At 52.8% G+C, this 15,922-nt stretch overlaps 1 protein-coding gene across 1 annotated transcript in view; it reads left to right on the top strand.

Annotated features, from left to right (window-relative positions):
* MVP (major vault protein) overlaps positions 1-13,056 on the top strand; it is a 28,182-nt gene extending 15,126 nt beyond the window's left edge. The window contains exons 6-15 of the mRNA XM_007989792.3: positions 738-832; positions 1,734-1,970; positions 5,191-5,472; positions 6,607-6,851; positions 6,926-7,123; positions 9,056-9,442; positions 10,455-10,571; positions 10,753-10,879; positions 12,220-12,408; positions 12,784-13,056. Coding sequence (XP_007987983.1) covers positions 738-832; positions 1,734-1,970; positions 5,191-5,472; positions 6,607-6,851; positions 6,926-7,123; positions 9,056-9,442; positions 10,455-10,571; positions 10,753-10,879; positions 12,220-12,408; positions 12,784-13,011 — 2,105 coding nt within the window. The 3' untranslated portion in view covers positions 13,012-13,056. The remainder of the gene's footprint in view (positions 1-737; positions 833-1,733; positions 1,971-5,190; positions 5,473-6,606; positions 6,852-6,925; positions 7,124-9,055; positions 9,443-10,454; positions 10,572-10,752; positions 10,880-12,219; positions 12,409-12,783) is intronic.
* The last annotated feature ends 2,866 nt before the right edge of the window (positions 13,057-15,922 follow it).

Below are 15,922 nucleotides of genomic sequence, written 5' to 3'. Positions count from 1 at the left end.
AGATCACTTGAGGCCAGGAGTTACAGACCAGCTTGGGCAACATGGTAAAATACCATCTCTACAAAAAATACAAATATTAGCTGGGCTTGGTGGCACGTGCCTGTAATCCCAGCTACTCAGGAGGCTAAGGCATGAGAATTGCTTGAACCCAGGAGGCTGAGGTTGCAGCGAGCTGAGATCGCAGCCTGGGCAACAGATGGAGACTCCGTCTCAAAAAAAACAAAAACAAAACTGGGGTGAGTTTGTTTTCCTCTGACCTCAAAGAAGTGAATAAGAGGACTGCAGTCAGCTGGGCGCAGTGGCTCACGCCTGTAGTCCCAGCACTTTGGGAGGCTGAGGCGGGTGGATCACGAGGTCAGGAGATCAAGACCACGGTGAAACCCCGTCTCTATTAAATGTACAAAAAATTAGCCGGCGAGGTGGCAGGCACCTGTAGTCCCAGCTACTCGGGAGGCTGAGGCAGGAGAGTGGCGTGAATGCGGGAGGCAGAGCTTGCAGTGAACTGAGATAGCACCACTGCACTCTGGCCTGGACGACAGAGCGAGACTCTGTCTCAAAAAAAAAAAAAAAAAAAAAAAAAAAAAGGACTAAAAGGACTGCAATCAGGACCTTGAGCCTGGGGTCAGTGGTGTCTTTTTGCCTATGAAATCTGTCAATCCCGTGTCTAGGCTGTGGGGGAGGGCAGGTGGGGAGCAGGCTGGGGAACTCTTGTCCCTTACCCTCCACTCTTGGCCCAGGGGAAGAATGGCTGGTCACCACAGTGGGGGCGTACCTCCCAGCAGTGTTTGAGGAGGTTCTGGATTTGGTGGACGCCGTGATCCTTACGGAAAAGGTTGGTGCTTTTGGGGCTGTGGTTTAAGGGACCTGGGGCTAGGGAACCCTCTGAGTGGCAGAGAAGGGTGGCAGAATGGCATGAGAGTGAAAGAGAAGCAATAATTTTAGGGTCACTTAAAAAAAAATTCAGAGATCAGATTGCCTGAGGAGTATTCTGGATCATCTGAAGAGTTAAATAGTCTTTCTGGGGCCGGGTGTAGTGGCTCACATCTGTAATCTCAACAATTTGGAAGGCTGAGGCAGGAGGGGATCACTTGAGATCAGGAGTTTGAGACCAGCCTGAGCAACACAGAACTCATCTCTACAAAAAATTTAAAAATTAGCTGGGTGTAGTGGAGCACGCCTGTAGTCCCAGTTACTCCAGAGGCTGAGGCAGGAGAATCGCTTGAACCCCAGAGGCAGAGGTTGCAGTGAGCCATGATCATGCCACTGCACTCCAGCCTGGGCAACAGAGCAAGACCCTGTCTCAAAAAAAGCAAAGTCAGCCGGGCATGGTGGCTCACGCCCGTAATCCCAGCACTTTGGGAGGCTGAGGCAGGAGGATCACCTGAGGTCAGGAGTTGGAGACAAGTCTGGCCAACCTGGTGAAACCCCATCTCTACTAAAATTACAAAAATTAGCTGGGTGTGGTGTCATGTGCCTGTAATCTCAGCTGCTCAGGAGGCTGAGGCAGGAGAATCGCTTGAACCCAGGAGGTGGAAGTTGCAGTGAGCTGATGTGGCACCACTGCACTCCAGCCTGGGCAACAAGAGCGAGACTCCGACTCAAAAAAATCCCTGGATTGGTAGAAATTGTCCCTGAGACCTGGGAGCATTGGGAGAGTTTGGTGGCCAATCTGGCTTGCAGATCCCCTGAAGTTGGAGGCAGGTCACTCAAATACCCAACACCTTGCTCTGCAGACAGCCCTGCACCTCCGGGCTCGGCGGAACTTCCGGGACTTCCGGGGAGTGTCCCGCCGCACTGGGGAGGAGTGGCTGGTGACGGTGCAGGACACGGAGGCCCACGTGCCAGATGTCCACGAGGAGGTGCTGGGGGTTGTGCCCATCACCACCCTGGGCCCCCACAACTACTGTGTGATTCTCGACCCTGTCGGACCGGATGGCAAGAATCAGCTGGGGCAGAAGCGTGTGGTCAAGGTGAGGTCCCTACACCCCCCACAGAGGACTGTCCTGGGAGATGTATGCCCTCTAGTGGCAGGAGGCCCTCTGCCCTCTCTCCCTTCTCTCCTCCAGAGGCACGTTCTGGGAATACCTTCTGTGCCTTTACACGCTTAGTTCTTACACGCCTGAGACACTGGCCCATTTGGTTCCTGGCAGCCTCTAACTTACCCCTCAGACCTGAAGTTGATTCCCCTTCTGGGAAGGTCTCCTGGCTACCCTCTGCCTGAGACTCTGAAACTCTCTCTGATACAGTCATGTGCCACTTAATGATGGGGATACAGTCTGAGAAATGGTCCTTAGATGATTTTATCCTTGTGCAAGAGTGCACTTATGCAAACCTAGATGGCACAGCCTACTATCACCTAAGCTAGATGGTGTAGCCTGCTCCTAGGCTGCCAACCTGTGCAGCATGTGACTGTCCTGAATACTGCAGGCAGCTGAACACAATGGTAAGTACTTATGTATCTAGCCATAGAAAAGGTAAGGTAAAAACACAGTATGAAAGCTTCATTATCGGCCAGCAAGTGGCTCATGCCTGCAATCCCAGCACTTTGGGAGGCCAAGGCAGGTGGATCACTTGGGGGTCAAGAAAAATACAAAAATTAGCCAGGTGTGGTTGTGGGTACCTGTAATTCCAGTTGCTCGGGAGGCTGAGGCACAAGAATCACTTGAACCCCGGAGATCAAGCCTGCAGTGAGCCGAGATCATGCCATTGCACTCCAGCCTGGGCGACAGAGTGAGATTATCTCAAAAAAAAAAAAAAAAAAAAAAAAAAAACTCCATTATAATCTTACGGGACCACCATGTGCAGTCTGTAGTGGACTGAACTATCACTCAGTGACTATACTTCACATCTTTTATATTCTGGTGTGCACTTTGCTTTGTCATCTTTCGTAAAACAAACCTCTTGGTTTACCCTCTCCCACCCCCTACCTCATCCCCTCTCTGAACTATATGTGGGAATACCAGGAGTTGCCAAACTCATTCTGTAAAGGGGGCTGGATGGTAGATATTCCGGGCTCCGTGAGTCATCGTTTCTGTGGAAGTTCTTCAACTCTGCTGTTATGTCAGGAAAGCAGCATGGGCAGTATGTAAACAAGTGAGTACTGCCATGTTTCTGGAATATTTTATTTGCAAAAACAGGAGACAGAAAAAGTAGAAATAGGCCAGGCACAGTGGCTCACACCTGTAATCCCAGCACTTTGTGAGTCCAGTGCGGGTGGATCACTTGAGATCAGGAGTTGGAAACCATCCTGGCCAACATGGCGAAACCCCTTCTGTACTAAAAATACAAAAAACAATTAGCTGGGCATGGTGTCAGGCACCTGTAAACCCAGCTTCTCTGGAGGCTGAGGCAGGGGAATCGCTTGAACCTGGGAGGCGGAGGTTGCAGTGAGCTGAGATAGCACCACTGCCCTCCAGCCTGGGTGACAGAGAAAGACTATCAAAAAAAAAAAAAAAAAAAAAAAAGTAGAAATAACCCAAATGTACGTATTTAATGAATGGATAAAAAATTGTAGGATATTCATACAATGGAATATCATTCAGCCATAAGAAAGAAATGGCAGGCCACGTGCAGCAGCTCATGACTATAATCCCAGTGATTTGGGAGGCCGAGGTGGGAGGATTGCTTGAAGCCAGGAGTTCGAGACCAGCCTGGGTAACATAGTGAGACCCCATTTTTACAAAAACTTTAAAAAATTGGTGAGGCATGGTGGCACACCTGTAGTCCCAGGTACTTGGGAGGCTAAAGTGGGAAAATTGCTTGATCCCAGGAAGTGGAGGCTATAGTGAGCTAGGATTGTGCCACTGTACTCCAGCCTGAGGCAAAAATAGAATGAGATCCTGTCTCTAGGGAAAAAAAAAAAAAGAAATGACATAGGTGATACAACATGGATAAAATTGAAAACGTTATGCTAAGTGAAAGAAGCTGGCCGGACGCGGTGGCTCACGCCTGTAATCGTAACACTTTAGGAGGCTGAGGCGGGCACATCACCTGATGTCAGGAGTTCAAGACCAGCCTGGCTGACATGGTGAAACACCATCTCTGCTAAAACACAAAAATTAGCTGGGCATGATGGCGGGTGCCTGTAGTCCCAGCTACTGCTCAGGAGGCTGAGACGGGAGGATCCCTTGAACCTGGGAGACAGTAGTTGCAGTGAGCTAAGATCCCACCACTGCATTCCAGCCTGGGCTGCTGAGTGAGACTCCATCTCAAAAAAAAAAAAAAAAAAAAAAAAATCCAGACATCAAAGACCACATATTGCATGATTCCATTTATATGAAACGTCCAGAATAGGTAAACACGTAAAATAGACTAGTGATGTAGTAGAAGTAACCTCTAGGTACAAGATTTCTTTTCAGGGTGATGATGAAAATATTCTAGACTTAACATAGTAGTGATGATTGGACAACTCTGAGTATACTAAAACAGCTGAATTGTGAATTGTATACGCTAGATGGGAAAATTTCCTATGTGGATTATATCTCAATAAAATTAAAAAAAAAAAAAAGGCAGTGCTGGGCATGGTGGCCCACGTCTATAATCCCAGCACTTTGGGAAGTTGAGGTGGGCAGATCACTTGAGTCCAGGACTTTGAGACCAGCCTAGGCAACATGGTAAAACCCCATCTACGAAGCACACAAAAATTAGCCGGGTGTGGTGACGCGCATCTGTAGTCCCAGCTCCTTGGGAGGCTGTGCTGGGAGGATTGCTCGAGCCTGGAAGGTTGAGGCTGCAGAGAGCTGAGATCATGCCACTGCACTCCAGCCTGGCCAATAGAGCAAGACTGTCTCAAAAAAAAAAAAAAAAAAAAAAAAAAACCAGCAGAATCCAGATTTGGCCTGAAAACCAGTTTGTCGAGCCCTAGGTTACACCATCTCTAGAAAACAAAGCCTGGGAGAAAGAAGAAAAAACAGGTTGATTTTTTTTAATGGTTTAGCTTGCGTGGATCCAGGTCCTGACAGTTTATGGAATCTTTCAAGGACACGTTTGAGCAGATGAGATTCGGCAGACGTTTGTGTAGAGCCTCACAGTCCAGACGGTGCCTCACTGTATTATGATGTGGGGGTGGTGGCGGGCTTCTGGGGCTCCTGTCCTCCACACAGGCCGGAGACAGCTCGGGGCTGGGGAGGTGCCATCGGAGGCACCCGCAACCCTAAAGGCCCTGCCCCTAACCGCACATCTCCCCAGTAGGGAGAGAAGTCTTTCTTCCTCCAGCCGGGAGAGCAGCTGGAACAAGGCATCCAGGATGTGTACGTGCTGTCGGAGCAGCAAGGGCTGCTGCTGAGGGCCCTGCAGCCCCTGGAGGAGGGGGAGGATGAAGAGAAGGTCTCACACCAGGCTGGGGACCACTGGCTCATCCGTGGACCCCTGGAGTATGTGCCATCTGCCAAGGTGGAGGTGGTGGAGGAGCGCCAGGCCATCCCTCTAGATGAGAACGAGGGCATCTATGTGCAGGATGTCAAGACTGGAAAGGTAATGGCTGGGGGTGGGTGGTGGTGCTGCCACGTGGCCTTGGCCTTGGTGGTGGCTTTTTCTGGGTGTGTGGGAGAGGTGGGCAGGGACTTCAGCAGCATGGAGAGCCACATCAGGTCGGCTGTCTGGTTGGGGGAAGGTACTATGTGGAGTGTTTGCCATCCTGCCTTAAATATCTCATTTGAAATGTTAGAACCGACCGGGTGTGGTGGATCACGCCTGTAATCTCAGCACTTTGGGAGGCTGAGGCGGGCGAATCACCTGAGGGCAGGAGTTCAAGACTAGCCTGGCCAACATGATGAAACCCTGTCTCTACTAAAAATACAAACATTAGCCAGGCGTGGTGGTGGTCCGAGTAGTCCCAGATACTTGGGAGGCTGAGACAGGAGAATTGCTTGAGCCGGGAGGTAGAGGTTGCAGTGAGCCAAGATCACACCACTGCACTCCAGCCAGGGTGACAGAGTGAGACTCCATCTCAAAAAAAAATTAGAACCTCCACTAAGAGGACAAGCGGGGGTTTAGGAAGGGGACCCTGTCCCACAGCAGACCTGGTTCCCAGCATATAAAGGTCTGATGGGGTGGCCAGGGAACAGGAAGGACCTCCTCCCTCATGCCCATATCCCAGTGGAATCTTTCATTTTTGCTGCTTCACTGAAAACCTTGACCTTGATTTGACCTCAGGCCACATCTCCAACCTTCTCTAAGAATCCAAGCTGAAAGTCCAGCTCGGAATCCGAGGGAGCATCCGTGTACATGACTTACTTCACCGTCCCTGGGGTGCCCTCCAAACTGTCCCATGAAGGAAGATTCTAGAAATAACATTGAGCACCTTCTCTGTGCCAAGAGCTGTTTGAGCTAGACATGTGAGATGTCATTCACCCGTAGACCCTGCAAGGTAACCACCGTCAAGTCCACTTGACAGATGAGGAAACTGAAGCCCAAGGGGTGAGGTAGTTAGCCCACGATGACAGGGCCAACAGATGGCAAACCTGGGCTGGAGCCTGGCCTCCCGGCAGAGAAGGTGTTTAACCTCGCGCCGCGCCTTCCATGGACGGGCTGTGCTTCAGGACAGCTGGGCGAATCTTCCTCCCTTCCACCCTTACGGGCAGCGTCCCTCCCTGTCCTTGTCTCAAGGTACGCGCTGTGATTGGAAGCACCTACATGCTGACCCAGGATGAAGTCCTGTGGGAGAAGGAGCTGCCTCCCGGGGTGGAGGAGCTGCTGAACAAGGGGCAGGACCCTCTGGCAGACAGAGGTGAGAAGGACACAGCTAAGAGCCTCCAGCCCTTGGCGCCCCGGAACAAGACCCGCGTGGTCAGCTACCGCGTGCCCCACAACGCTGCCGTGCAGGTGTATGACTACCGAGAGAAGCGAGCCCGGTGAGCGCTGGCAGGGCAGGGTGAAGGGGGCGGCTCTCCACAGGTCCAACTCTGACTCCTGGCTGTCTCTGCAGCGTGGTCTTCGGGCCTGAGCTGGTGTCGCTGGGTCCTGAGGAGCAGTTCACGGTGTTGTCCCTCTCGGCTGGGCGGCCCAAGCGTCCCCATGCCCGCCGTGCGCTCTGCCTGCTGCTGGGGCCTGACTTCTTCACCGACGTCATCACCATTGAGACAGCGGATCATGCCAGGCTGCAACTGCAGCTGGCCTACAACTGGTAAAAACGGGGACAGGGCTCGGGGGTGCGCTCCTGGAATCCTAGCACTTTGGGAGGCTGAGGTGGGAGGATCACTTGAGCCTAGGAGGTGCAGGCTGCAGTGAACCATGATGGCCCCGCTGTACTCCAGCCTGGGTGACAGAACAAGATCCTGTTTCTAAACAAAAAAAAACCAAACCAGGTAAGCAGTGGGTGAGGGTTCCTGCTGGGTACAGCCTAGGAACCCCAAGAAAAGGAGGTGCCTGCTCAAGTGCTGGGCTCCTCATGAGGGCAGGACACCTCATTCAGTGCCGAGGTCAAGAGGGAACCCAGGAGTTCACGCAAATCCAGGGAAGGTGTGGGCTCACCTCTTGGAGTCAGGACTCAGGGATCCGGTAGCAGGACACTACCCCAGCTAAGCTCCCAGTGTGCGTCCAGCCAAATGCTTAACTGCCAGGCTGTTAAAAGATGCATGGGACACAGCCGGCGGGAGTGGGCAGTGCGAGTGGGTGGCAAGAACACAAGCTCTGAAACTGACCACCCTGGCCTGCGCCCCAGCCCTGCTGTTTGCAGCCTATGGACGTGGACAAGGGACAGGGTGCTTTCCTCAGTTTCCCTATCTGTAACATGAGGAAGACAGCATTACCTCCTTCACAAGGCCATTGAAAGGATGCAATGAGCGTTAGAACAGTGCCTGTATTGGTCAGAGCTCAATAGCAGCTATTAGGATTGGGTAAGATAAGTCATGTACAGAAACAGCGTTCATGACCGGGCACGGTGGCTCACACCTGTGATCCCAGCACTTTGGGAGGCTGAGGTGGGAGGACTGCCAGGAGTTTGAGACCAGGCTGAGTAACATAGCAAGACTCTCTCTACAAAAAAATTTTATAAACTAGCTGGGCATGGTGGTACATGTCTATAGATCCAACTACTTGGAAGGCTGAGTTGGGAGAATTGCCCGAGCCCAGGAATTTGAGGCTGCAGTGAGCTATGACTGTGCCTCCGCACTCTAGCCTGGACAACAGAGACCCACAGACACCCTGTCTTGAAGGAAGGAAGAAGGAAAAAAGAAAAGTCGGGCGTGGTGGCTTATGCCTATAATCCCAGCACTTTGGGAGACTGAGGCAGGCAGATCACTTGAGGTCAGGAGTTTGAGACCAGCCTGGCCAACATGGTGAATCCCTGTCTCTACTAAAAATACAAAAATTAGCCAGGCGTGGTTGTGGGCACCTGTAGTCCCAGCTTGTAGTCGCAGATACTCAAAGGACTGAGGCAGGAGAATCGTTTGAACCCAGGAGGTGGAGGTTACAGTGAACCCAGTTTGTGCCACTGCACTCCAGCCTTGGCGATGGAGCGAGACTGTGTCTCCAAAAAGAATGTTCAACGCTCCCAAGCATGCCCCTCGCCTCTTAGCTTAGAGCAGCCAGTGCCCTGATGGCGGCAGACAGCTGCTGACATATTCCCAGGCACTATAGCACCGTAGCACCATAGTTAAGAGCACAGGTCCCAGAAGCAGGTGCCTGGTTCAGTTTTCTGGCTTGTCACATGTCATATGGCAAGTCTTGGGCCAGCCACTTGACTTCTCTGGACCTCTACTTCCTCATCTGTAAAATGGGGGTGGTGATCATCACCATCTCATAGGGTGGCTGAGCAGATTAAAGGAGAACATGTGTTAAGTTTTTAGGATCTTACCAGGCATATATTAGCACTCTCTATTGTGAGGGACCCTGCCCAGCCACACAGGGTGGGCGTTGAAGCTCTTCTCGGAGAGAGTTGCTGGCTGGGCATGATCACATGTGTAGTCCCAGCACTCTGGGAGGCTGAGGTGGGAGGGTTGCCTGAGCCCAGGAGTTCAAGACCAGCCTGGGCAACATGGCAAGACCTTGTCTCTTCTGAAAAAGAGAGATTCCTGGGTGAAAGCAGCTTCCCCATTCTGGGCCTGTTTGTTCACAGGCACTTTGAGGTGAATGATCGGAAGGACCCCCAAGAGACGGCCAAGCTCTTTTCAGTGCCAGACTTTGTAGGTGATGCCTGCAAGGCCATCGCATCCCGGGTGCGGGGGGCCGTGGCCTCTGTCACTTTCGATGACTTCCATAAGAACTCAGCCCGCATCATTCGCACTGCTGTCTTTGGCTTTGAGACCTCAGAAGCCAAGGGCCCTGACGGCATGGCCCTGCCCAGGCCCCGGGACCGGGCTGTCTTCCCCCAAAACGGGCTGGTGGTCAGCAGTGTGGATGTGCAGTCGGTGGAGCCTGTAGATCAGAGAACCCGGGACGCCCTGCAGCGCAGCGTCCAGCTGGCCATCGAGATCACCACCAACTCCCAGGAAGCAGCGGCCAAGTGAGTGAGGCTGGGAGCTCGGCTGCCCATAATGCCCATGGCAGGCCACTGCTGGGACCTGGATAACCTGGCATCCCCTGTGGACTGCCTGCTGCCATCTCTACCCCCAAGGATCTATTCCCTACCCGACAGATCTGGTGACCCACTTAAAATGTGAATCAGGCTGGGCGCCGTGGCTCATGCCCGTAATCACAGCACTGTGAGAGGCTGAGGCAGGAAGATCACTTGAAGCCAGGAGTTTGAGGCTGCAGTGAGCCATGATTGCACCACTGCACTCCAGCCTGAGCAACAGGCCTGGGAGACTGACCCTATCTCAAAAGAAAGAAAGAAAAAGAAAAAAAAAAAAAGCACGTATCAGATGCGATTCCTGCAGCCTCTCATCTTGCATGTGATAAAACCCAAACTCTGTCCTGCAGGTCCAGCCGACCTCCCCCAATTTGCCTTCTAGCCTCCGCCTTCCATGTTCCTTGCCCCCAGAACTTGTTCCAGCTGACATGTTCCAGCCCCACTGGCTTCCTCTGCTCCTTCAATGCACAGTTTGGACCCACCTGAAGGCCTTTTGCAATGGCTTTTCCTGCTGCCCAGAAAGCTTCCCCCCACCAGCCCCCAGGCTCCCTTCCAGGCAGGCTCCTCCTAGTTTCAGCCCAAAGATCCCCTCCTTGGGGAACCGTTTTCTTTCTCTCACAGCTGAATAGCAACCTCTTTGCCTGGTCTCTCCCACTTTACTACCTTCAAGATACTTGTCACTGTCTGAAATCCTCCTTGTGTACTTGTTTTTTCCCCCACTCAAGTGGCGTGAAAGCAGGGACTACGGTCATGCCTGCATTTGTCGGGCCCAGAATGACACTGGCTTGTGACGCATATACCATTCTGGGTTGAGTTGAGTATCGGGTGCCCTCTAGGGGCCGGGGTCTGTCCCGGGCACCAGTTTCGTTGGTGGTCTCTGCCCTTGGCGCTCCTGTTCCTGCTCCAGCCCCATGCCAGCCTCTCACCTGCACTCCTCCGTCTCCAGGCACGAGGCTCAGAGACTGGAGCAGGAAGCCCGCGGCCGGCTTGAGCGGCAGAAGATCCTGGACCAATCAGAAGCTGAGAAAGCTCGCAAGGAACTCTTGGAGCTGGAGGCTCTGAGGTGGGTTAAAAACTAGAGGAGGAGACTGGCAGGGGCTGAGGGTCTTGGGACGGCAGCCAGTGGGGGCAGTAGGCCAGGGTTGGGGGGTGTGGATGAGACAGTGCATGGCTACAGCATAAGTCAAGGCCGTGGGGGGACTGAGCTGTCTCCCGGGTCTTACCTGACTCTGTCTTCTCTCCAGCATGGCCGTGGAGAGCACCGGGACTGCCAAGGCAGAGGCCGAGTCCCGTGCAGAGGCAGCCCGGATTGAGGGAGAAGGGTCTGTGCTGCAGGCCAAGCTGAAAGCACAGGCCTTGGCCATCGAGACGGTGAGTAGGAGGAGGCATCGAGAAGCGGGTGGCCTTGAGACCTGGAAAAGACCCATTCCCTACAGTCCCTGAGACTGTATAGGACACCAGGTCCCCCAGCATCCTATCCAAGTACTTTGTATTTGACAAAGTCCTTTGCCTTGTAGGAGTCATTGACTCCATCGCTGGAAGGTAAGGATTAGAACACCCATTTTGCAGCTGGGCGCTTATGCACTGTCCACCTTGGCACAAGCGCTGCGTGTGCTTCACACGCATGATCTTATTTAATGCTCGAAATCCCATTAAGAGGCCGGGTGCTCACGCCTGTAATCCCAGCACTTTGGGAGGCCGAGGTGGGTGGATCACCTGAGGTTAGGAGTTCAAGACCAGCCTGGCCAATATGGTGAAACCCCATCTCTACTAAAAATACAAAAAATTAGCTGGGTGTGGTGGCATGCGCCTGTAATCCCAGCTACTCATTAGTCTGACGCAGGAGAATCGATTGAACCCAGGAGGTGGAGGCTGCATATTGCCGACATTGTGCCACTGCACTACAGCCTGGGCAACAAGAGCAAAACTCCACCTCAAAAATAAATAAATAAAAATAAATGTAAAAAGAGACCTGGGCCAGGCGCGGTGTCTCAAGCCTGTAATCCCAGCACTTTGGGAGGCCAAGATGGGCGGATCACGAGGTCAGGACCTCGAGACCATCCTGGCTAACACGGTGAAACCCCGTCTCTACTAAAAAAAATGCAAAAAATGCCGGGCACGGTGACTCAAGCCTGTAATCCCAGCACTTTGGGAGGCCGAGATGGGCGGATCACGAGGTCAGGACCTCAAGACCATCCTGGCTAACATGGTGAAACCCCGTCTCTACTAAAAAATACAAAAAGCTAGCCAGGCGAGGTGGCTGGCGCCTGTAGTCCCAGCTACTTGGGAGGCTGAGGCAGGAGAATGGCGTGAACCCGGGAGGCGGAGCTTGCAGTGAGCAGAGATCCGGCCACTGCACTCCAGCCTGGGCGACAGAGTGAGACTCCATCTCAAAAAAAAAAAAAAAAAAAAAAAGAGACCTAGTGTGGTGCCTCATGCCTGTAACCCCAGCACTTTGGAAAGCTGAGGTGGGAGGATCATTTGAGGTCAGGTCGAGACCAATTCAAGACCAGTCTGGGCAACATAGCAAGACCTCATCTCTACAAAAACAAAATTTAATTGGTTGGGTATGGTGGCATGTGCCTGTAGTCCCAGCTACCCAGGAGGCTGAGGCAGGAGGATCCTTTGAGCCAGGAGTTCAAGGCTGCAGTGAATCCCGATCTGCATTCCAGCCTGGGTAAAAATATAATGCTCTATTTTTCCCCTTCCAGGAGGCTGAGCTCCAGCGGGTCCAGAAGGTCCGAGAGCTGGAACTGGTCTATGCCCGGGCCCAGCTGGAGCTGGAGGTGAGCAAGGCTCAGCAGCTGGCCGAGGTGGAGGTGAAGAAGTTCAAGCAGATGACAGAGGCCATAGGCCCCAGCACCATCAGGGACCTTGCTATGGCTGGGCCTGAGATGCAGGTGAGAGTTGGGGAAGGCGTGTTGGTTTTAGGACCAACCTTGGAACCAGGAAGGCAGAGCCAAGGCGCAAAACACATCTGGAAAGATGGTGGGGAAGGGAGGGGTGAGTGACCTGTCCCTGCATCACAAGTCATTCACGCAGTGTCACGCTGCATCAACATCAGGCACTTTACTAGACCCAGCAGTGAGCCCAGAGCTTGGAGGAGACAGGAAATGGATGGGACACCAGTCTGTGACAAGCGTTTCCAAGGCAGTCAAGCAGGGTGGTCAGATGCAGGGGAGGTGACCTTTCAAATCAGCTGACTTAAGGAGGGTCACTTTGAAGTGGCCAGGGTTTGACACCCATCTAAACTTCCTCCTGTTCTCGCCTTCCAGGTGAAACTGCTCCAGTCCCTGGGCCTGAAATCAACCCTCATCACCGATGGCTCCACTCCCATCAACCTCTTCAGCACGGCCTTTGGGCTGCTGGGGATGGGGCCCGAGGGTCAGCCCCTGGGCAGAAGGGTGACCAGTGGGCCCAGCCCCAGGGAGGGGATGTCCCCCCAGTCTGCTGAGGCCCCTCAAGCTCCTGGAGACAACCACGTGGTGCCTGTACTGCACTAACCCCTGATTAATACAATGGACGTTTCTGGGCATTTAAAATTTCAACGCTTTTCTCTTGTCTGACATTGGTTGGGATCACCAGAGAGCTTAATGGTGGGGAGGGGAGGTGCTCCTGACATCTTTTTTTTTTTTTCGAGATGGAGTCTTGCTTTGTCACCCAGGCTAGAGTGCAATGGCGCCATCTCTTTTCACTGCAACCTCCGCCTCCCAGGTTCAAGTGATTCTCCTGCCTCAGCCTCCTGAGTAGCTGGGATTACAGGCACGTGCCACCATGCCCGGCTAATTTTTGTACTTTTTAGTAGAGACGGGGTTTCACTATGTTGGCCAGGCTGGTCTCGGACTCCCAACCTCAGGCGATCTACGTGCCTTGGCCTCCCAAAGTGCTGGGATTACAGGTGTGAGCCACTGTGCCCGGCCGACATCTTTAGATAGTTACAGGAGACTGTTCTCCATAAAGGGGAGAGGACCCCAAGGCAGGGGGAGGATGAGCTGGAAGTCACCCAGTAGGAATGTGGCCCCAAAGCTTTGTGCACGGAGTGGCTGCCGGCTTCCTAGAGCCCAGATAGGGGCGATGATGCCACAGGTAGGGCCATGGGGCCCACACTGGCAACATCTCACCACCAGTTCTCCAGGAGCCCAGCTCCCCGGTAGCTCTCAGCGTCTAACCCTTCAGCTGTGGCAGATGCAGCCCAGCTTCCCATCGGGGAGGCGCTCTCTGGCGCCACCTGCTGGTAGTGCCCGCAGCGCCATCGGATGTGCCAGGCTTGCAGCCGGTGCTGTGCACTTGTCCCTTCCCAGGTCGGGATGTCAGGTTGGGGAGGAGGACCCTGCCTAGGGCAGTAGAAATTGGGCATCTCCTTGAGCTTCTGGTCTGGGCTCTTTGGGAGCACTGAAGGGGGGTTGCCCTTATCCTACCCTCTCCCCCACAACCAGTAAGGGGTCCTCATTTGAGAGAAGGATCCAGGTGTAGTCAGCCTGGGTGCACCAGCCCTTTGGGGCCAGGTAGAGTTGTAGGTGACAGGCCCGCCCCATCTCTGCCGAGGAAGTAAAAAGATTCTAGGAACTGAGTGTGGGAGCTTAGGCCTGTAACCCCAGCACCTTGGGAGGCCAAGGAACAAGGATCACTTGAGACTAGGAGTTCAAGACCAGCCTGGGCAACATAGTAAGACCCCCATCTCTACAAAAAAAAAAAGGCCAGATATTGTGGCATGCATCTGTGTTCCCAGCTACTTGGGAGGCTGAGGTGAGAAGATTGCCTGAGCCCAGAAGTTGGAGGTCACAGTGAGCTATGATCATACCACTGCGCTCCAGCCTGGGTGACAGAGGGAGACCCTGTCTCTATAAAAACCCCCTAAAAGCCTCCCTAACTCCCTCATCTTTCCCTTCCTGTAATATTTAGTGGAAAAAGCCCTATCCCCACTGAACTCACCTCCCTCCCTCTCTGCCCTGCCCCTGACCAGCTGCATGTTGCTGGAGGAGGAAAACCCCGCGGAGCTGACTGATCTTATTTTAAGCTCATGGGAACAAATATTGAGGGAGGTGCAGCTCCTCTGACTGTGCTGCTCTGTCTTGTGTGCGATCCGCTTCGAGACAACCATTCACACCACCTCTCCTCTCAGCCACCTACACCCCCTGCCCACTTTCTCTCACCTCTTTGAGAAAATAGAAGCAAATTGGGTAGGAAGGCCCTTTCCAGCAACAAACCTAACAAACTGCTGGCATCTGTACTCTGTCCTCCCTCCTGTTCCCACCCTGGGTTCCTCTCCTTGGGCTCTAGGAGGGAGGGCTGCATTCCTTCCCTGATTGCCGTCCTCTCCTGTGCTGTCAATTTTTTTTTTCCTTTTTTTTTTGAGACTGAGTCTTGCTCTGTCGCCTAGGTTGGAGTGCAGTGGCGTGATCTCAGCTCACTGCAACCTCTGCCTCATGGATTCAAGTGATTCTCCTGCCTCAGCCTCCCGAGTCGCTGGGGCGACAGTCATGCACCACCATGCCCTGCTAATTTTTGTATTTTTAGTAGATATGAGGTTTTGCCATGTTGTCCAGACTGGTCATGAACTCCTGACCTCAAGTGATCCACCTGCCTCGGCCTCCCAAAGGGCTGGGATAACAGGTGTGAGCCACTGCACCCAGCTGATATGCCAACAATTTCTTCTCTCCTGCATCATCGTCATCAGGATATAGACATGTCTACTCTGTCCATATAAAACAACTCCCTTAACCCTATGAGCCCGTCTACCTCCCACCTCTCCTTTTTCCATAACAGCTAAATTTTTCCAGAGTTCTCTGTGGTCTCATTTTACATTCCTCATCTCTCATCTCTTCAAACCACTCCAGATAGGGCCAGGTATGGTGGCTCACGCCTGTAATCCCAGCACATGGTAAGACCCTGTCTCTACTAAAAATACAAAAATTAGCCAGGTGTGGTGGTGGGTGCCTGTAATTCCAGCTACTTGGCAGTTTGATGGAGGAGAATCCCTTGAACCCAGGAGGTGGAGGTTGTAGTGAGCGAGATTGCGCCATTGTACTCCAGCCTGGGCAACAAAAGCAAAACTCCAACTCAAAAAAAAAAAAAAAAAAAAACCAAAAAAACACCCCAGGTAGCTCCTGTTTCTGCCCCTTATGTTACGGAAACTGCTCTATTCAGTGTCACCAGTAATGTCCCGTTGCTAAATCCAGTAATTGACCAGTCACTTGGCACAGTTGGCCATTCCTCCCATGCTGAGCTTTCCTGATGTCACCTGTTCTAGTTTTCTTTCTAGCTTCTCTCAGCCTCTGATTTGTGGGTTCCCTGAGGCCCGCTTCTCATGCCGACATTCTTGTCCAGTCGCATGACCTTAGATGATCTCTATACCACTGACCTCCGAATCCATTACTCCAGCTCTGACTTCACCTAAGAGCTCTGGACTCATTT

The sequence above is a fragment of the Chlorocebus sabaeus genome, chromosome 5 (genome assembly GCF_047675955.1).
Source record: "Chlorocebus sabaeus isolate Y175 chromosome 5, mChlSab1.0.hap1, whole genome shotgun sequence".
NCBI lineage: Eukaryota > Metazoa > Chordata > Mammalia > Primates > Cercopithecidae > Chlorocebus > Chlorocebus sabaeus.
This window is presented reverse-complemented; position numbering and strand designations above follow the sequence as displayed.